Raw genomic sequence first — 22436 nt, 5'->3', positions numbered from 1 at the left:
ATATGATGCCGCTGGGTGTGAGTATGGCTATTGTGAAGGGGGACAGATGACAAAAATTACAGGTGCTACATCGGAACAACCCAAGTTGGTCCCTTCTACTTTCTGATTTGCGGTACTGACTGTGTACTAGGCGATCTCTGATTGACCCTGCACAGTGAAAAGTGGTCTCAGGTCTAGGTCCCAAATAGTTAGCAAGTGTGGAGTAATATGTGCCAGTGTTTTTGAATAATAGATCGTATTGATGTTGCTCAGAGTACGTTGTAATTAGCCTTACTACATTGTAATCAGTCTTTTTAGGTTTGGGAAGCAAGGCCACATCCCTAGACGACCTAGGGCTTTATTAAAAGCCTTTTTTAGAGATGTCCTGCTGTATCCACTAGTCAATAAACGTTCATAAAGAAGGTCAGTTTCCTGCTTAAAATGTGCCTCGTTGGAACAGTACTGGCCAAAGGGGATGCTTTGACCCAGAGAATGCGGATGTGCACTTGATGCGTGTAATATCGTGTTCCCAGCAGTGGACTTGCGATAAAGTGATGTATTAATGGTGCCATCCGTTCCAATGTTAGTGGTAATATCAAGAAAGGCAATTGTAGTTGTACTCAAATGCATTGTAAAATTAAGGTTGTACACATTGGTACTAAGCATTTTCATAAATTGATCCAGCGCCTCCACTGGCCCCGCCCACAGCATGAGAACATCATCTATGTAGGGGAACCAGCACAGGACTTGGCCAAAAGCTACACAGACTCCTCACTTGAAAACAAATCACGTTCCCACCCCCCCAGGTTCAGGTTCACATAGAAGGGCACACACCATGTGCCCATAGCGACGCCGTGTACCTGGAGGAAGTGGGACTCGTCGAAATAAAACACATTCTTGGTCAAGATGTGAGATAACAGTTGTAATGCAAAGTTGTTGAGGCCTTGCAACTTAGGTCCTCATTCCCCCAAAAATCTGGAAATTACCTCAATGCCATAATTATGTGGAATGGATGAATAAAGGGCCTCAATATCGATAGCTACAAGAGAGTATCCAACAGGTATAACGGCAGGCCATCCAGACTCCGAAGGAGGTCTGAAGTGTCCCTGATATATGAGTGCAATGTGATTACATGAGGACGATGATATTTGTCAACAAACTTGCTAGCTCTCTTGGTCTTGGAACCTACTCTCGAAACAATCGGAAGATTTTTATGTGTTTTGGGGAGTGAATAAAAGGTAGGGGGTCTTGGGATGTGGAACCTGTATGCCCTCAAAAATCTGTTTGGTGATAAAGCCATCGGCAAAGGCGGAAGCAATGGTGTCATCATACTGTTGATTAAATCTAGTAATGACATCTTCCGATATTAGTTTGTACCAGGATCAGTTTTTCAGGATGTCCCAACACATATTTCTATATTGTAACTCATCCATTACTACCACGTTTCGGCTCTTGTCCGAGGACTTGATCACCAAAGAGGAGTTCTTACTAAGGTCCTGAACTGCAATCCTATGTGCACGACTCAGGTTGTGGCCCATCAGTTTATGAAAGGTGAGTGATTCAATTTCCTTAATTGGTTGAGTAAGAAAAGTCCAGATATTGGTGTTAGTGTGTAAAGAGGGAAATTGGGTAGACTTTTTTTTGACCGCATTCCCCAATGAGTTGATTTCATTCTGTTAATGGGTCAATTGAACCCGAAGGCCCTTCTATTCATCCGACTCCTCTTGGGATACCTGTGTTAACCCATCCTCATTCTCCTCCAATATGAGGACCAGGTTTCTCAGTGCTCTGAATTCAGCCACTCCTTTTTTCCCACAAATAAAGCTTTCTTTTGGTGGTATTTGATCTCCTCTGTGGTTTTTATTTTTTGCCCTATAAACAAAAAAATAACGAGAATTAAAAAAAAAAAAAAAAAAAAAAAAAAATATATATATACCGTATATACTCGAGTATAGGCCGACCCGAATATAAGCCGAGGCCCCCAATTTACCCCCAAAAAAACTGGCAAACTTATTGACTCGTGTATAAGCCGAGGGTGAGACATGCCTGTCCATCCCTGTGTGTGTGTCCGTCCATCCCTGTGTGTCCGTCCATCCCTGTGTGTCCGTCCATCCCTGTGTGTCCGTCCATCCATCCCTGTGTGTGTGTGTGTCCATCCATCCATCCATCCCTGTGTGTGTGTGTGTCCATCCATCCATCCATCCCTGTGTGTGTGTGTGTGTCCATCCATCCATCCATCCCTGTGTGTGTGTGTCTCCATCCATCCATCCATCCCTGTGTGTGTGTGTCTCCATCCATCCATCCCTGTGTGTGTGTGTCTCCATCCATCCATCCATCCCTGTGTGTGTGTGTTCATGTGTGTGTGTGTGTGTGTGTGTGTGTGTGTGTGTGTGTCCAGCCTACCTGTGTCCCGAGCCTGTGTCCCGAGCCTCCGTCCCGTGCCTTGCCTCCTTGCCTCCGTCCCGTGCCGTGCCTTGCCTCCTTGCCTCCGTCCCGTGCCGTGCCTTGCCTCCGTCCCGTGTCGTGCCTTGCCTCCGTCCCGTCCCGTGCCGTGCCTTGCCTTGCCTCCGTCCCGTGCCTTGCCAGGATCGCCGCTCTTCGTCGGCGCCTCGGCGGCCATTCTAAAATTCAAAAGCCGCGCCTCCGCCTTCGCCTGTGATAGGCGGAACACTGAATTTCCCAGCAGCCTGTGTTCCGCCTATCACGGACATCGTCTCATCCTCGTCCGTAGTACGAGGATGAGACGATGTCCGTGATAGGCGGAACACAGGCTGCTGGGAAATTCAGTGTTCCGCCTATCACAGGCGAAGGCGGAGGCGGAGGCGCGGCGTTTGAAGGGTAGGGAATGTCCGCTGTCTGTCTGCTCGACACGCTGATCGAGCAGGCAGACAGCGATGACTCGAGTATAAGCCGAGGGGGGCACTTTCAGCCTCAAAAAAGAGGCTGAAAATCTCGGCTTATACTCGAGTATATACAGTATATATATATATATATATATATATATATATATATATATATATTTTTTTTTTTTAACTTTCTGCTATAAAACACATCCAATAAAAAAAAATTAAATTTCTTGATCAATTTAGGCCGATATGTATTCTGCTACATATTTTTGGTAAAAAAAAAAAAAAATCCCAATAAGCGTTGGTTTGTGCAAAAGTTATACCGTCTATAAACTATGGGAAATATTTATGGAATTTTTCTTTCTTTTTTTTCTTTCTACTAGTAATGGTGGTGATCAGTGACTTATAGCGGGACTGCGATATTGCTGCGGACAAATTGGACACTGACACTTTCGACACATTTATGGAGACCAGTGACAGTGATCAGTGCTAAAAATATGCACTGTCACTGGACTAATGACACTGGCTTGTAAGGGGTTAACATCAGGGGCGATCAAATGGTTAAATGTGTGCCTAACCGGTGTTTTACTACTGTATGGGAGGTGCTTTGACTAGAGGAAGGCATAGATCCTTGCTCCTCCTTTGCAGTAACACAATATTAATGCCTTCCTTAATGACAGAGCGGCGATCTGCCTTGTTTACATAGGCATATCGCCGTTCTGCCTTTGTACAGAATGATCAGTGGGTGCCGGTGGACATCAGGTAGAATCACAGCGAGAGCAAGCCAGCGGTGGTGCACACTTGTGTCCGATATATCCAGAAGTACATGATCACACTTATATATATGATTATATAGTGTATATATACACGGTCCTGCGCAGCCACCCTCTAGCTGTAAAAGTGCCCTAGGGGGGCCAGAAACTGGTTGAAGAAAAGGTTACGAGTTAATAGCATAGTTTGCTAGTATGCGATGCATACCCTTAGTGGATTCATACCAGATCACAAAAGTGATTCGGTCTTCTGGAAGCTAAACTGAAGCCAGATATAAAAAAAAAAGCCAGGGCATATGAAAGCATAAAGACATATATAAAGCATAAAACATATAATGCCAGCTCTACTTTTACTCTTCTAGGGCCCATTTATAATGAGGAACCAGTATTTTTAAAAGAAGCGGTGCTGAGAGACTCACAGCTTGAAATATACAGAGGGAATTTTTTTTGGAGAACTGCAGCCAGATAGGGTTTTTGCAAGATAAGGCTACTAGTTCAGATATTCACCTCATTGAGATGATGGCTACAGGAAATACCACTCTTTGGACAGGGTAGAGAGAGAAATGGATTCTGACAGCATGAAGTGCAGAGAGAACCATATTCAGATCTCAAAAAGTTTTAATAAAGCGGGGGTGGCTACATTGAAGATTCCCTGAGTAAGGTTTAAACTAAGACGTGAAAAGAATTTGAAAAGATATACAGAGCAGAATATCTGGTGCTAAAAAGTGTTGGGTGAACAGTTCAAGCCTAGCAAAAGTTCGGGCCGAACATCGCCTGTTGCCGAACACCCTAATTGGCAGGTATCTCGCAGGGATGTTCGCCCGCCAAGCGCCCCACAATGCACTGAGTACTTCACAGTGTACTCTAGGGCCCTAATTGCATCGCCAATTAGCACTGTTAGAGCTCTGATTGGACAAATCGATGATGCCTTTCTCCAATCAAGGCTCAATGCTCATAGTCCCACCCCACACTATAGAAATCTTTTGTAATGTGTTGGAGTGGAGATAGATAGAGCAGGGCTCAGTTTGCTACTAGAGTGGTAGCGTAGTGTTAGTATAGCGTGTCAGTGTAGTGTGTTAGTGTAGTGCAGTGTTTAACACAGTTTTACATAACATTTGACATTTAATTGTAAAGTGTTAGTGTAATATTAGTGTAGTATTAGTGTGTGATTATAGTCTGTAAGTATAGTGTAGTGTGTTAGTGTACTGCAGTGTTTAACACAGTTAGGGCTAAGCCCGATGTTCGAGTCAAACGTAAGTTCGACTTGCCTGGTGGTTGTGGGGGACTGCAGGCGGTGGGCTTATTGGAATCTGGAAGCCCCTTTAACAAGGGGATCCCCAGATCCCTCCTCCCCCCGTTTTGAAATGGTAACGGGTACATTGTCAAAATGTTAAAAAACCACAAGACACACCTTGGGACAAGTCCTTTATTAAAAAATAAAAACATAAAAATGTCCCACGAAGTCCATTCATCTTCTTTTCTCGCTCTGCAGACAGAACGAAAAAATAAGTAAAAAAGATCCACCTCCATGGGAGGCACCCGCCGTATGATGCTTCAGCGTGGATAACAGTTATTTTATAACTGAGGGCAGGGCCGCGGTGACGTACCCAGGTGACCCCATCCCCTCTGATGCACGATACTTCCCAATGGTTTCCCCGTGGCGTCAGGGGGGGGGGCATCCGTTTACATATACGGGTGGCCCTGCCCTCAGTTATAAAAGGACTGTCATCAGCGCTAAAGCGCCATACGGTGGGTGCCTCCCATGGAGCCGGATCTTTTTTATTTATTTTTTCGGTCCGTTGGCAGAGTGAGAGATGATGATGAATGGACTTTGTGGGACTTTCGTTCCATTTAGTGCAATGGGGTTAAATTCATAAATATATATATATATATATATATATATATATATATATATATATATATAAAACCATTAGGGTTGCTTTGCTCATTTTTTTTTTTTACTGGTCAGTTGGTCAATTACAGCCATTTAAACATTTGAAATAATTTGCTCATTTGCTGACTGGTAAATTACAGGCATTTGCATTATTTAACATTTCAGTCATCTTTTCACCTTTAATTTTTATAAACTAGGTTTTGGCTAGGAGTCCCTCCTTCTATAAAATTGTTTTTGGGGTGTACAGTAAGAAAATGTGATCATTTTTCCATCTGTTCTGTCAATACCCCAAACTGCATCTGATCCAACCTGTCATGTAAACTACTTTTATTTTTCCAATGAACCCGTGTGGGTGCTTTTTGGAAATTAGAAGCCTGAGGCTTTTCAGACTCATCTGATTCAGAACCACTTTGAACTTTTGTCTGATCAGGCTAATCATCTCTGTAATCATTTCTCCGATTTTTCCCATAATGAGTACACTGCCCTTTTACAAACTGTTTCTTTTTAATTGAGTTTTCGGAAACAACTTTTTATCATCTGGATTGGGTATAGCTTTCCTTTGTTTGGGAAGACCGGAGTTTTTAACAACTCCAGCATAACTACTTTTTGGAGCCTCAAACGGTCCCTGATTCCTTTTAAACTGAACCTCAACTATTTTATGAGTGGGCTTTTTAAATTTATCCTGAGGCATATAACTGTTCTGTATAACAGTAAAAAGAGTGGTGCTCTCTGTTATTAGCCAATCCAGACCATTTTTGGGATGGTAATCCCAGGCCATTAGTTTTTTTAAGTTATTTGGTAAGGCATTATAAAACAGTTGGATAAATTCATGGCTCTTGGCCAAGGTTATAGGCATTCTTGAGAGCTAATAAAAATTATCTGGGAATATGAATCGTCCTACATTTCAAAGTATAAATGGTCTTTCTGGCAGTAATAGCTGACCTACAAGTTCTGTTTCTATTTCCCATTTTTCTTTGACATAAGATATCACCTGATATTTTACCAATTCTCAGTTTTTTCTGTGATGTAGACCAATTTCATTTTCTGCATCAGCAGGACTGATTACACTAGAAATTTCTTCAGTGTCAGTCATTTTTCAATATTGCAACCAACAATAGCAAAAATTTTTTTATGTGTATATATATATATATATATATATATATATATATATATTTCTTTTTTTTAACCACTTAAGCCCCAGACCAATTTGCAGGCAAAGGACCAGGCCCCTTTTTGTGATTCGGCGCTTGCGCGGTCATGCGACATGGCTCACAAACAAAATTGGTGTCCTTTTTTTTACCACAAATAGAGCTTTCTTTTGGTGGTATTTGATCACCTCTGCGACAATTTTTAAAAAAATTCAATATTTTTTACTTTTTGCTATAATAAATATCCCCAAAATATATATAAAAAATATATAAAAAAACATTTTTTTCCTCAGTTTAGGCCGATACGTATTCTTCTACATATTTTTGGTAAAAAAAATCACAATTAGAGATTATTGATTGGTTTGTGCAGAAGTTAGAGCGTTTACAAAATAAGGGATAGTTTTATAGCATTTTTATTAATATTTTTTTTACTAGTAATGGCAGTGATCAGCGATTTTTATTGTGACTGCGACTTTATGGCGGACACATCGGACATTTTTGACACATTTTTGGGACCATTGTCATTTATACAGCAATCAGTGCTATTTAATTGCACTGATTCCTGAGTAAATGACACTGACAGTGAAGGAGTTAACCATTAGGGGGCGGGGAGGGGTTAAGTGTGTGTGTGTGTTTTTTTTTAACTGTAGAGGTGCATGGCTTGGCGTCTGACATCTCTGATCGTCTTTCCCTAAAGCAGGGAACAGACGATCAGTGACAGGCTCAGTAGGAAGCACGGGGAGAGGTTTGTTTACACACACCTCTCCTCATTCTTCAGCTCTGTGACCTGATTGCGGGGCACCAGTGGCGATCAGGTCCGCTAGTCCCGCGGCCATGGTCACGACACTCTCCCGACCCACGGCTGGGCACTTAAAGAGCAACGTACAGGTACGTGCTTGTGCCTAGCCATGCCATTCTGCCGACGTATATGTGTAGGAGGCGGTCCTTAACTAGTTGCTGACCGCCGGCCGTCAAATGACAGCCAGGCGGCGCACCTATTGTGGCGGGAGGCCGTCATATGACGGCCTCCCATTTAAACAGGGAATGCGCGCGATCGTGCGCACGCACCCCTGTTTCTTCGGTGGCGGCGTGTCACAGAGACACTGCTCACACCGATCGTGTGTGAGGAGGAGATTGCGGTAACATCTCATTACCGCCTACAGTACACATGAAGCACACTGATTGCCCCCCCCCCCCAATAAAGAGGACCTGTCACCACCCCTCATAGTACCTGTCAATCACAGTCCATCAGAGTACCTGTCACAGTCCATCAGAGTATTTGAGTACCTGTCACAGCCCATCAGAGTACCCGAGTACCTGTCACAGCCCATCAGAGTGCCCGAGTACCTGTCACAGCCCATCAGAGTACCCGAGTACCTGTCACAGCCCATCAGAGTACCCGAGTACCTGTCCCAGTTCATCTGAGTACCTGAGTACCTGTCACGGCCCATCAGAGTACCCGAGTACCTGTCACGGCAAATCAGAGTACCCGAGTACCTGTCACGGTCCATCAGAGTACCCGGGTACCTGTCATGGTCCATCAGGGTACCCGAGTACCTGTCACAGTCCATCAGGGTACCCGAGTACCTGTCACGGTCCATCAGGGTACTCGAGTACCTGTCACAGTCCATCATGGTACCCGAGTATCTGTCACGGTCCATTAGAGTACCCAAGTACCTGTCACAGCCCATCAAAGTACCCGAGTACCTGTTACAGCCCATCAAAGTACCCGAGTACCTGTCACAGCCCATCTAAGTACCCGAGTACCTGTCACGGTTCATCCGAGTACCCGAGTTGCTGTCACAGCCCATCAAAGTACCCGAGTACCTGTCACGGTTCATCCGAGTACCCAAGTACCTGTCACAGCCCATCTGAGTACCCGAGTACCTGTCCCAGTCCATCTGAGTACCCGAGTACTTGTCCCAGTCCATCTGAGTACCTGAGTACCTGTCCCAGTCCATCTGAGTACCCGAGTACCTTTCCCAGTCCATCTGAGTACCCGAGTACCTGTCACAGTTCATCTGAGTACCCGAGTACCTGTCACAGTTCATCTGAGTACCCGAATACCTTTCACAGTTCATCTGAGTACCCGAGTACCTTTCACAGTTCATCTGAGTACCTGTCACAGTTCATCTGAGTACCCGACTACCTGTCACAGTCCATATGAGTACCTGTCACCGCCCTTCATAGTACCCAAATACCAGTCACCAAGCCATCAGAGTACCTGTCACCAGGCCATCAGAGTACCCAAGTACCTGTCACCAGGCCATCAGAGTACCTGAATACCTGTCACCAGGCCATCAGAATACCTGAGTACCTGTCACCAGGCCATCAGAGTACCCAAGTACCTGTCACCAGGCCATCAGAGTACCCGAGTACCTGTCACCAGGCCATCAGAGTACCAGAGTACCTATTTGCAGCTCATAGAATATACGTTGGGGTGTTTGCTTTCCAAAATGGGGTAATTTTGTGAGTAATTTCACTGTCCTGGTGGTCCAGGACCTTCAAAAGTGTGATGGGTAGGAATGAAATGAGATGTGTCATTTATGCTCCTAGAACGCCTGAACGTACTACTTCAATGTTCGGCCTCTCTATGTGACCACGCTGTGTAAAAGTCCTACACATGTGGTATCGCCATACTCAGGAAGAGTAGCAGAATGTATTTTGGGGTGTCATTTTTGCTATATACATGCTATGTGTTAGAAATATCTTATAAATTGACAATTTTGTGTAAAAAAAAATGCGTTTTAATTTTTTTCCACATATTCCAAAAACATCTGGAAAAAAATTAACCATTCAAAAGACTCATTATGCCTCACAGATTATACGTTGGGGTGTTTGCTTTCCAAAATGGGGTAATTTTATGGGCAATTCCATTGTCCTGGTACTCCAGGGCCTTCAAAAGTGTAATAGGTGGATGAGAAATGAGATGCGTAATTTTTGCTCGTAGAACGTCTGAAGGTACTACATCAATGTTGGTGCTCTGTATGTGGCCAGGCTGTGTAAAAGTCTCACACATGTGGTATCGCCGTACTTGGGAAGAGTAGCAGAATGTATTTTGGGGTGTAATTTGTTGTATGCATATGCTGTGTGTGAGAAATAACCTGATAATATGACAATTTTGTAAAAAATAATAATAATTAAAAAAAATCTTCATTTTGCAAAGAATTGTGGGAAAAAATGACAACTTAAAAAAACTCACCATGCTACTTACTTAATACCTTGGAATGTCTACTTTGTAAAAAGGGGTCATTTGGGGGGTATTTGTACTTTCCTGACTTGTTAGTGTCTCAAGAAATTAGATACACCGTTCAAAAGACTCAATATGCCTCACAGATTATACGTTGGGGTATGTGCTTTCCAAAATAGGGTCATTTTATGGGAAATTCCATTGTCCTGGTACTCCAGGGCCTTCAAAAGTGTAATAGGTGGTTGAGAAATGAGATGCGTCATTTTTGCTCGTAGAACGTCTGAAGGTACTACATTAATGTTCGGTGCTCTGTATGTGGCCAGGCTGTGTAAAAGTCTCACACGTGGTATCGCCGTACTCGGGAAGAGTAGCAGAATGTATTTTGGGGTGTAATTTGTTGTATGCATATGCTGTGTGTAAGAAATAACCTGATAATATGACAATTTTGTAAAAGAAAATAATAATAAAAAAAAAATCTTCATTTTGCAAAGAATTGTGGGAAAAAATTACAACTTAAAAAAACTCACCATGCTACTTACTTATTGACTTGGAATGTCTACTTTGTAAAAAGGGGTCATTTGGGGGGTATTTGTACTTTCCTGACTTGTTAGTGTCTCAAGAAATGAGGTACACCTGATGTACTTAAGGCCTGATCAGATGTGATCAATTTTCAGCAATTGGCACCATAGTTTGTAGACTCTATAACTTTCACAAAGACCAAATAATATACACTAATGTGGGTTATTTTTACCAAAGATAGGTAACAGTATAAATTTTGGCCAAAATTTATGAAGAAAAATTACTAATTAGCAAAAATTTATGACAGAAACAAAGAAAAAGGCATTTTTTTCACAAAATTTACGTTTTATTTTATTTATAGCACAAAAAATAAAAAACCCACTAGTGATTCAATACCACTAAAAGAAAGCTCTATTTGTGTGGAAAAAAGGACGCAAGTTTCATATGGGTACAGTGTTGGATGACTGAGTAATTGTCATTCAAACTGTGAGAGCGCTGAAAGCTGAAAATTGGTCTGGTCAGGAAGGGGGTGTAAGTGCACTGTATTGATGTGGTTAAGCAGGTAAATGACAAAAAAAAAAATAAAATAAAAAAATAATAAAAAAAAAAAAAAATATATATATATATATATATATATATATATATATATATATATATATATATATATAAATACATTTGCACAATTATATTCCTTGTTTTAAACTGATGGATCTCACTCGGGCCATCATAATATGTCAGATATTTATACTGAAATATTAACAGTATTATATTTAGGAACTAAAAATTCAGTGCAAAATAATATCTGATATAATTAGTGATAATCCAAAAAGATATAACTTCAAATATCAAATATATGGGCGATACAGATGATGAGAAAAATACCATGTCTTAACACTGTATGATGGCTTAGTAAACATTTCTATGGCTTTACAGACTTATGAAAACAAACAAGGTGTTGATTTTAACACATTTGATTTATTTTCAGAACAATTAGACCTTCAAGCTTGCACTTTAAAAATGCACGGACAAAATGTTATACTGTACACATTATACTTTACAGTAAAAATAATTCTCTAATGAATTTTATGTTTAAACATATATCACTACAAAACCAGACTTTAAAGTCAGTTTTTGTTGAGATATATGACAATGTTCATTTCTCTATGTTTGAAACAGAATAATGTTCGTACTGCAGTTAGAAAAACAAAACAATTTCAAATATGCTACAAAGTTTAAATGGTTTTAGGAATGTATATGTTAAATAATTCAATACCAAAAGATAAAATAGAAAATTAATACTTTACCGGTGATCTAAGAAACTTTTGTTTTGAGAGATATCAGCTGGGTGTCCCAGAGGATATCTATTACTCTCATTCCTACATCTTTCTCCACTGTTTTTCTCCTCTCAAGATCTCTCCACTGTCATGTGTATAGCATTTGACTTAAGGTTTTAAAGAAAACTATAAAATATCTAGAGCTGTCTCTTATGTCAGACTTTCTGTCTCTACCTCAGATATATGGTTTTTAAAATGACCAATCCACATAATTAACTTCCCCCCTCACGTCTATGGATATTGAGATGTTTGTGGTTGGACCTACAATAACATTATATACACATTTTCACACCCAGAATTCCCATCCATTTAAAAATATTCATATTGTTAAAATCAAGCGAACCTTATTTTAAGATAAAGATATACCAATACATTTTTATGAATATATTCAAAACAATATATCATGATTAGTATGAAAAAAATATATAAAAGAAAAATGTGAACCAAAAACAAAATATAGGTAACATTGTTAAATGAATCATGCCAATAATATAATATAATATAATTTACTAATATATGTGAAACTATTGTTAATATGATTATTTGTAATGCACCATTTCTGGCTCATAATATAGTCTTAAATGAACATAATGTCATGAAAAGAGAAAATAAAAACTATACGTTTTTCTGTTTATCTTGAAACCTGACCCACATTCTTCTAAACATAACATTGGCCTTCTTCGTCAATTCCTCACCTATGCAGTTGACATAAAGATAATTTATTATTTGGGAGAGATCAAGATAGTATACTTACAACTTTCTTACTAGAAAGCTCTTTCAAAAACCATGCACTCAGTTTAACCTCTTTAAAAAATATAGGAACAAGATGGCTTTTGAGTTGTTCAAAAAAAATATGAAAAAATATGATATGATGTGGCCTTAGGCATTAATTATTTTTAACCTCAATAGTCCTGACAAGAGTACTGTCATGACTCTGACACAGAATGATCAGAATACTGGCCTAACTTGTAGCAAAGTCTTATGAAACTGAATGCAGATCAGGTACACATACTTACGATATGCCATTGCCCTGGTCCCAATATATAGCATGGAAGCCCAAGACAATACTGGCCTGGCCTTAAACATGTAATCCCAGAACACAGATAACTGACATTGGTGGGAGTGCACACCAGAAAGGAAAACTGGGAAAACCTGTGCTTGTTGGACTGGAGGTATTTCCAGGACTTAACATATCCAGCAAGAATTGCACAGGGTATATTGGTGGACTGAAGAGGATTCCAGGATTTCATATATCCAGTATGAATCTTTCAGCAGCTATTGATAGACATTCTTCCAAATGAATAGAGCAGAGCTGAAGAATTCCAGAATTTGAATAGTTCGGGGTTATAAGAATGTGTGTGTTCCTCAGTGGAAGAATATTCATATCTCAAAGGCTCCATATCTGCTCTTCTCAATAGATTAATAACAAAATCTCACAATCCATCCATGGCAGAAGGTAGTGATAACCTGTTTAAATATATAATCTTTTAAGTTATTATCATTGACATCTTGATGTATTTTTTTTTTCAAAAAAAAATCTTATATAAAAACATATAACATACACAGACATATAAGAACATATAAAAATAAGTCCTGATGTACCTTCAGCATATACCCACGCAGGGGTGACATCCCGATGTATATTAACATGTGGGTGTTCATGGGTGTCATCCATAAGGTGCATTACCAGGGAAGAATGCTTTACAGTTCGATTTTGGGGAAAGACTACATGCATTAAACTTATTCTGTCTGAAGAAGAGACACTTGAGAGGAGATAGGATAGCGATATACAAATACCTTACTGGTGAATCTAGCACAGGGAAAAAACTTCAGTGGGAGGGAGTTTAAAAAGACACACGGCCATTCATTGAAACTGGAAGAAAAGTGGCTTAACCTTAAACTGCATAGAGGGTTCTTTACTGTCAGAGCTGTGAGGATGCGGAACTTCCTTCCACAAGCAGTGGTATCAGCAGGGATTGTTGATAGTTTCAAAGAAACTTTCAGATGGGCATATTAACCATCACAACCTACAGGGACATGGTATTTAATATTGACATAAACTCACAAACACACACACATACACCACAGGTTAAACTGGATGGACTTATGTCTTTATTCAACCTTACCAACTATGTAACTAATTATTTTTATTTTTGCAACAAGGGGTACAAAGTGTTATCAAATTTCAAAGAATCAAAGATAATGCCTTACTATAATTTTACTGGAGATTAGCCTTACTGTTAAGGTGTGTTTTTGTAAAATCTTATCTCCTTCTCCTGTTGTAGTGATACTGTTGACTGTTCCCATATTGTCCTCTTCCAGTGGGATTGCCTTTCAGCTTTTGGATGGGAAGAAATAACGAGAGACATTTTTACTGGGGTGGCTCCAATCCTGGAATTCAGAGATGTGCTTGTGGCATTGAGAAAAGATGTGCAGACACAAAATTGTATTGTAATTGTGATGCTGATCACCTTCAGTGGTAAGTGAAAATATATTTCTATTAATGAGAAATATTCTGATATAAATGCATAGACAGTTGACATGTATAATAGGTATTGCAATGATCACTTAATATTTCTAAACATTTATTGTACTGATTTCAGTTATAGTTGACAGTCCTTCAGCTGATATCCTTTCCAGTTGTGTAAAAAATATATGAGGTTGAATATAATCAATAAAACTAATATAACTTTCTTTTAGGAGATATGACAGAGGTTTATTGACTTTCCGTGATCATTTACCAGTGACCCAGGTGGTTGTCGGAGATACCAACCGCACTAGTTCTGAAGCTTGGTTTTTAGTTGGACCTCTGCGTTGCTATGGAGACAGTAAGTAACATCTTCCATATTCAAGAATGAAGATATGTTCAGCAATGTTCATTATGCAGCAGGTCTCCTCTGGTTCATCAAGCCTTGGCAAAAAATGTAACTAAGAGTAATGCTTGATCCTAGTTTGCCATTGTTCATTACATTTCCCATGAGGCATTGCAAGGCTGGCAGTTACAATTACTCCCAGAGGCATGATGGGACTTGTAGTTCTGTAAAAGCTGGAGGGCCCCAGGTTGCCTACCCCTGCAATAGATTATCCTGTAGTATGTACCATTATGATCTGCTAAAATCAACACACTAATAAATGCAAATATAGCATTGTCACAATTTTTCCAGTTTTTCCACATTGAAGGACACTCCCAGATAGTGAAAACAAAAATGAACTGATCCATGGAACTGAAGTACCCTGATTTTTTTAAATTTGTTTTGGATACTTTAGGGAAAGTGTAGCACTTTGTTTAGGTTTTTATAGTCTGTGTCCCTGCTGGGGAGATCTACCCTCCCTAATTGTGTTGGTGACCATTGTCCATGGGGCAGAGAGTGAAGTGAATTCAACATTTTTCAGCTGTCACCAGAATAGGTGGTGAAAGTATATCTTCCAATGTGCATAACAATTTTCGCTTACTGTGGAAAGGTTTCCTTTCACTTACATAGAAAAGTGACAGCAGAAAAACACTATTATTTTTATTTATTTATTTTTCATTAATCTTGTTGTCTGACTATAGATCTATGTTTAGCCAATGCATGTTTGAAGCCATTTACTGTTGACTGTCTCACTACCTCTGTTGGTAGTTTATTCCAATCATCAACTATCCTTTCAGTAAAATAATATTTTCTAAGATTTGTTTTGAACTTTCCTCCAGTTAAATGGACATAAAACCCCCTCTCTGCTATAGGTCTCCAGTCAGTCACAAGCAGTGTCAAATGAGCTGTGTCTGTCAATTAGAGAAAGAGATTTTACAGTGAGTAACCAAAAATACTGTTTCATCTTATGTTCATTTATGGACACAACTGCTTTTTCTTTATTCATTACCAAACAGGGGTGTCTCCAAGCAGTGCCACTACGAGGGGTGGGCAAACCAACTAATGGAGAAATAACCCAGGGAAACATGCCAACAGAGAGTGCAAAGCCACCTCCTTAGGTGTGACAGCCAATGACACAGAGAAGACAGGAGAGTGTGCTCATTAAAGGTAAAATCCAACACCACCTTCAAAAAAAAAGAAAGGAGGGTCGAAATCCCTCCCTGTGCAAAGCCAGATGAGGTATCATACAGGACAAAGCCGCCATGACAGACAAGGCAGCCAACACCGATACCCACAGCGCTAAAGGGATAGTGATTAGGAAGGTAACTTTCTGCAAGTGTGTGAGCAAGGGAATAATGAGAATACTCTCAAAGGGAGGCTTCAGATGAGCTGACAACACCAAATTCAAGATCCACACGGCAATGGGGAACACATGGGGGGAACCACATGGGGAACCCCTTGACTGAAGCTGTGGACAAAAAAAGGTATGGCCAAGGGAAGCTGAAAGTAAGTAGCCAAAGCAGAGACTTGTGCCTTGATCATGCTCAAGCAAGCTTCTGATTCATATCCAGTTGCAAGAGGGCTAACACCTGAGCCACCAAGAAAAAGCAAAGATGAAACCCCAGGGCTTCTCACTAAATGACATAGGCCATCTAGTTGTGAGAAATCTTCCAGAAGGTAGACTTATGAGTCGACTTAAGCAGACAACTCCCTGTCCATCTGAACCTGGCTTACAACAGCCACGCCATCAAGCCAACCATGGTACAACAAGGAGGAACACCGGCCCCTGGGACAAAAAGTCCCCTCGAAGATATCCCTCGCAAATGGGAATGTGCAGGTAAATGTCCTTCAGGTCTACAGATGCCCAAAAAGAAAAATCCAATTGGTGAAGGGAAGCCACAACCAAACAAATGTATTTCAGTGTGAACTTATGGACCCGCAAGGCCTTGAGATCACTGTTCTTCTTGGACTGTGAAAAAATAGGATAAAATAACCACTCTAACTCTTGTCGGAAAAAGGGGGGAAGTCCACGTGCCTGGAAACCAGAGAAGGTGACCCTCTTACCCCCTGGGGGGTGAGGACAAAACTTGACGCTGAGGAGGGCCTATCCATGGGCTTACAGGGATTCTGGGGACAGGGATGTTTGGCACCACCCACGGGTGTCCTGAAAGGCTTGGAACCCTTAGTTGAAGCTTGGTCCAGCCTTCTAGCGTCGTTCCTTCCCTTCTTGGTCTGAGGGAGAGAGGTACTATTGCCACCTGTAAAAATTCTTGATAATACCATCCAGCATAGCCCCAAACAGCTGGACTCCCTGAAAAGGCAGATCTGCCAATGCTGGTTTGGAAGTCTGGTCAGCCGATCAACATATGAGCCAAAGGACCTGCACAGAACCACCACCGAGACAAAGTGGAGAAGTGGTGCTACGCCAAAGAATGCACCACAAACATACTACAGCCTAAGGGCCAACCGATCCGCAAGTTCTGCATTTGCATGAGGCATTTGTCTGGAATCCAAGGATTGTCACAAAACCCTTTGCCCATCCGGTCAGCATATGAAACACCAGGCCGTGGCCAACCCAGGCCGGAGCACAAATCCCGCACTGGCAAAACAGCAACCACCTCTGCCTGCAGGGTCATTAAAGGAGGCAGAAGCCAGGAGATAGACTTTTCCTCTGGTGGTGGATCTACCTATTTCTTCAGAATGGTATGCTCAAGGGGGAGCATACTGCAAATTCCCTAAGGAGCACAAACGGTCACCTCGGACAACCCCCATCATGTATACCAGTATGCTGAAATATGTGGGGTAAGGGAGACCTCACAGCCTGAGCTGGCTGGTGAGCACCAGGAGACTGGTACCCTAGCAGATGCCCCCATCAAGACCTCTGAAGGTAGCTCATGGGTCCCATTATGCTTGCTGGCAGGGGATCACATGTCCCTGGTTACAAAGGGTCAGGAGGGGCACAAACACTGCCCCGGTGTTAAATTTCCGAATAGTGACCCGCAGCAGAGCCTGAGACAAACAGGGTGGGGGCTAATAGGGCTGATGCCCCAAACAAGGCAGTGCAGCACAGCTCACCCAGCACCAACCCCCTAGCTCCACCCAACTGGCATAAGCACCAGGCCACCTGGTAGCGTAAAACCATTTTTGTTATACAGAGCCCAGGCACCAACTAAATGGCTGCCGTCCGAGTCCACACAAAAGGGTAATGCCTGCAGCCAATAAGGGCCACCATTAGAGGCCAAAAACAGCAGTGGGCAGGAGCAAACATTGGCTGAGACAGCAGCCTGCCCTGGGCCCCCTCCCATCTCGCGGCAAGTGCCACCCACACCGCAACAGAGGATGGTGGTCCACAGCCAAGATGGTGGTGCCAGAGCTCAGTAGGCCTCAAAGACGTGGCCTAAATTTGTGGCCAGCACCTGCGAGCGGGCCCACTCGGGGATACAGCCCCAAACAAGCCCCAGCTCATGACTGAAGGACCGAAACACCCCCAGCTGCAGAAAAAAAGCTCACACTGCATGTTCATCCCCTGCAGGAAGCCCTCCACGGACTGTAGGTGGCCGGTCATATGTGTCCCTGTGAGACATTTAACGTGCTGGCCGCCCTGGTCTGTGGGGCATCATCATCTCTGACCGAGTGTAGTGCTAACGATCTGCGCACACTCTCTGGTCAGACTGGGGTGACCACTGGATCTAGATTATCCAGTCCATAGCTCAGCCAAACAGTTGATAGAAGATCTCCACAGGAAAAGGGCCATAAAGAAAGGAAGAAAGCTGTGGGGCTACAAGTCCCAGCATAAAAACAAGTTCATACTGCTGAAGACACTAGGCCAGGGGTGGCCAACCAGCGGCTCTCGAGCCGCATGCGGCTCTTTGGTCGGTTTCCTGCGGCTCTTCGGGCTGGTTCGGGCTGTGTTGATCGGTTTCCTTCGGCCCTTCGGGCTGTGTCGATCGGTTTCCTTCCGCTCTTCGGGCTGGTTCGGGCTGTGTCGATCGGTTTCCTTCGGCTCTTCGGGCTGTGTCGATCGGTTTCCTTCGGCTTTTCGGGCTGTGTCGATCGGTTTCCTTCGGCTCTTCGGGCTGGTTCGGGCTGTTTCATTGCGGTGACAGGCAGCCCGAGTCTCTGCACTCCTCCGCTCCTCCCACACATCAACAGCCAATCAGCGTGTAGTGTCCCCCAGCCCGCCACATTTGAATACATAGGCGCTGGAGTGAGGCTGAAGGGGGGCAGAGGAAGGAGAAACACGCTGTATCTGAAGCCGATGAGATACAAAAAGGTATGGCCACAAGTGTGCAGGTTACTGATCTGTCCTCCCTTCTCCCTCTGTCTTGCTCTGTACTTTTTTTTTTTATAACGTTTCACCTGAACACTGATAAGATCTGCTCAGCACATTCTCGGTCTGTTGATAGTGTGACACACTGCTGGCTGTTAACCATTTCAGCTTCTTTTCACTTATTTATCCAGCATGCGTATGATGTGGCTCTTTGCGGTAACTCGGTAAAAAATGTGGCTCTTGGTCTTCGTCTGGTTGGCCACCCCTGCACTAGGTGGTAATGACTGAAGGCCTATAGCAGAAAGGGGGTTTTATGCACAGAGAGGGCTACCAATAGGAGGGGCCAAGTTCTTTTTTTTTCTGCCTAGTGTCCTATTCCTGTAGGTTGGGCTTATAAAACCCAGTGAAACACTGCCAGTGAACGGTGGTGAAACAGTGGTATTGCAACCAATGTTATCTGAAGATGAGTTAATGCAAGCACTCACAATATTTAATTAGGTGCTTATGCCTTACGTAGTCCCAAACTGAGTTTTACCAACTGATAAGAAAACTGAAAAAACTGTTTGCTCTGGATTAAGTATACTGTCCAGATTGAAGTTACCACAGTCAGTGATGATTTGGTAAATGACCTATGTAAGTTAAAAAAATATGCCCACTTTTGCATTCCTTTTTGATGCAGCCTTCGTGATACAAATTAGTAAAGCTTACAGTTTGGATGTTTATTACTCGCCTATGTCTCAAATAAAATTTCTGTACTTTCAATATTACAACAAAAAATATCAGGTTTGCAGAGAAACTGGACTACAAAGTAACATCACGGGAAGGGTCTGCTTTAGCTCCACATCTTCAGTGGGACTTCAGTGTAATATATGTTAAATATATATTTTTCAAATAACCCTTACAAAAGTAGAAAGGTGTGTGGGGGAAAGCTATATTTTACAGTAAGAATCCTTTCGTGCCACTCTAGAGTGGTATGTTATATTCCTTAACATGTTGCAGTGCCATCAATGCAACATACCAAGATAGACCAGTTTAAAGGGATGGGTCCCAGTGATTGCTGTACTCATGGGATATTCTGAGCAGTCACACAGCCATTGCTTTAGTTTGGATTCCTTTGCTGTTTGGCTAGGGTTTTTTTGTGCAAGCTTCCAGAAAATCATTGCCTTAAAGTCTTGTTCCCATAGTAAAGTCAGTCTTGCATTGATTCAAATGTTGACCAGAGCAATTCTGAGGAAGCTTATTTGGAGGAAACAGTACTATCTACAGGTTTGACAAAGGCTATTTGATTGTTTTACACATCTACTGGTTGGGGCTGCCACTGATAGGCCAGTCATATAAACGAGGCTGAACCCATAAGTATGTTTCTTCCTTTGGAGTGGATTTTTTGCATATGTGTTTAGGAGAGCTTGACTATAATATATTGCTTGTTCATACATCACGGGACACAGAGCTCTATTCATTACATCATGGTTAGATAGTCACCTTCAGGTGTTGGACACTGGCATACCTAATTGTAAGGAGAGTTCCTCCCCTATGTAGCACTTACCCCTGAAGGAGCGGCTGTTAATTAATTGGGCCTGTACTCTGCTCTTTCCACCCCCAATGGTTTGGCTCAACCCGCTTGACACAGCTGTGCAACAGTGTTGATGTGAAACTTAATGATAAAAGACAATTGAACAGTCAGAGATTATATTCACTTTACCTGTGTTGTCACCTGGGCATACACTGCTACACCTGTTTGGAGAATGAATAAGCCTCACAACAGATTGTATTAAACCAAAAGATACGTTTACTAGAACAGGTTCAAACATCAAACACAAGAACTGTTATTGGTATACAATACTGAAGAAAATAGTTGTGAATGGCTGTATCATGAGAGCTACCTGTATCGCTCCTGCAGGCGTGTCTCCAAGTGGGACTAATGCTCAGGCAATAAGGTCTCAGCCCTGGGTAGATCTGTAATGTACTACACAGTATTTAAACAGAATGATAAGACAGTATAATTACTCAATATTCCCCCTAAAGTCTCTAGTAGGTAATAGCAACACTGTAAGGCCTTACAGTAAGGAATATAGTCTCTTGTCTTCTTTTCTTCAGCTAGCCATTTATACTACAGTACTTATAATCCGCAGGAGTTCTGACCAATAAAGCAATGTAGGATAATAGAAAGCAGTAACTTCAACTGTGCAAAGTATTTGTGAGCGCCTTCCCTGGGAATGCACTTCCAGTGGCAGTTACTTGGTAATGAAATCAGGCTTGAGGACTATGTACGTGTAACTCTATTGAACTGAACTGTTCCATGGGACTACCGGTCCCAGCAACACTATAAAGTTAGTCTAATTATGCGAGGTGCAGTATTAGACTTCTGGGCAACAGCCATCTCACACACCTACACCTATATAACCCCTCCCATATGGAGAGCACCTCAGTTTTTTTCGCCAGTGTCTAAGGTGTTTGGTCTCGATGCAATATGTGCTAAGAAGAAAGCTCTGTTTGATGGTCCCTGTGGGGGCTTAGGAAACAACTGGATCCATACCTAGGGTCAATAAAAATTGCCCTAGATGGAAAGTACCTGAGCCTCGTGGGAGAAGAAATTAGGTTTTGCCTGTAATGTCTCTCTTTGAGGACTGGGCTCTGGGATCCAGCACTTTGGGCATGTATATAAATATGCGCAAAGGTTTTCCTGGCAGAGTCTTCTACAGGTCCGGGGAAGAGGCTCCTGTAAGTAGGAAGCCAGAACCCTGAAGGTTAGCACAATGCTACCCACCGTGATAGGGGAAGGTTGGGTCTGGCTGTTCTCAGCAGTATCCTGCGGCGGGGATAAGGTAAATGATGACAATCCTAGGTGAACACCATAAGGATTGTCTTCTTTGATTAGTTTGCATGTCTTACCTGTTCTCTGCCACTAGAGGGAGTAAGAGGCATACCTGGTGTTACTTACATGCTCTCCAGGAAATACAAGCTCAGTGAAGCCGCTCTGTCAGCCACTCAGCTCCTCCGCTGCAGGCTCTGCCACATGAATAGAAAGGGGGATCCCACAAAGTCTTGGGGTCCCACGGTCATCTCCTTCTCCCCCCACTCCCCTGGCCATGGCCATGTTGGTCCTATGCTTGCATGCGAGAAGGGGACGTGCTTTTATGGAGGAAACAGCGGGGAAGGAGGGGGGCATGGTTGCACAGGGAATTAATGTGCAGGCGCGAAGTGGCTGTATTAAAAAAAAAAAAGAAGGGCGCCAGGGGTCTTTAGGCAGCAGGGTACAGAGCTGTGGGCACGTAAGCATCTCATGTGGATCGGATACAGGTATTCCTAGACACCTACTCAGCATCAGGTTGTGTAGGCTAGCAAACATTATTATTGTAAGACTAGGCAAAACAGTGTATGCAATTGTGTAGTACCTCTGCTTTTTATCAGCTTAGGACTATGTCTCCCCATAAAAGTGTTTCAGGGGCAGGTAAAAAGAGTACCAAGAAGTTACCGTCTGGGTCTGGGGGCTCTAGACGTGCTTGTAGGATAAAATTCCACCCTGAGCAACTGGAGGCAGCCGCACAGGATGAGCCATTGCCCCTGTCAGGCTTACAGCCTCTTCCAACATTGCAGCCCCGAATAGGTCTTTTGAGGATGTTTGTTTATGTTG

General features: G+C 42.4%; 1 protein-coding gene across 3 annotated transcripts in view; it reads left to right on the top strand.

Moving 5' to 3' along the window:
* The window catches only part of CNTNAP1 (contactin associated protein 1), a 525816-nt gene that overhangs the window by 236727 nt on the left and 266653 nt on the right, over positions 1 to 22436 (top strand). For all 3 annotated transcript variants that reach the window (XM_077459411.1, XM_077459410.1, XM_077459412.1), the window contains exons 14-15: positions 14003 to 14159; positions 14381 to 14508. In XM_077459411.1, the coding sequence (XP_077315537.1) occupies positions 14003 to 14159; positions 14381 to 14508 (285 nt within the window). The remainder of the gene's footprint in view (positions 1 to 14002; positions 14160 to 14380; positions 14509 to 22436) is intronic.

This window comes from Lithobates pipiens, unplaced genomic scaffold (assembly GCF_037356315.1).
Source record: "Lithobates pipiens isolate NorthernLeopardFrog02 unplaced genomic scaffold, aLitPip1_a1.2 Scaffold_28, whole genome shotgun sequence".
Taxonomy (NCBI): domain Eukaryota; kingdom Metazoa; phylum Chordata; class Amphibia; order Anura; family Ranidae; genus Lithobates; species Lithobates pipiens.
The sequence above is the reverse complement of the archived record's forward strand: the minus strand, read 5'-3'. Positions and strand labels throughout refer to the sequence as shown.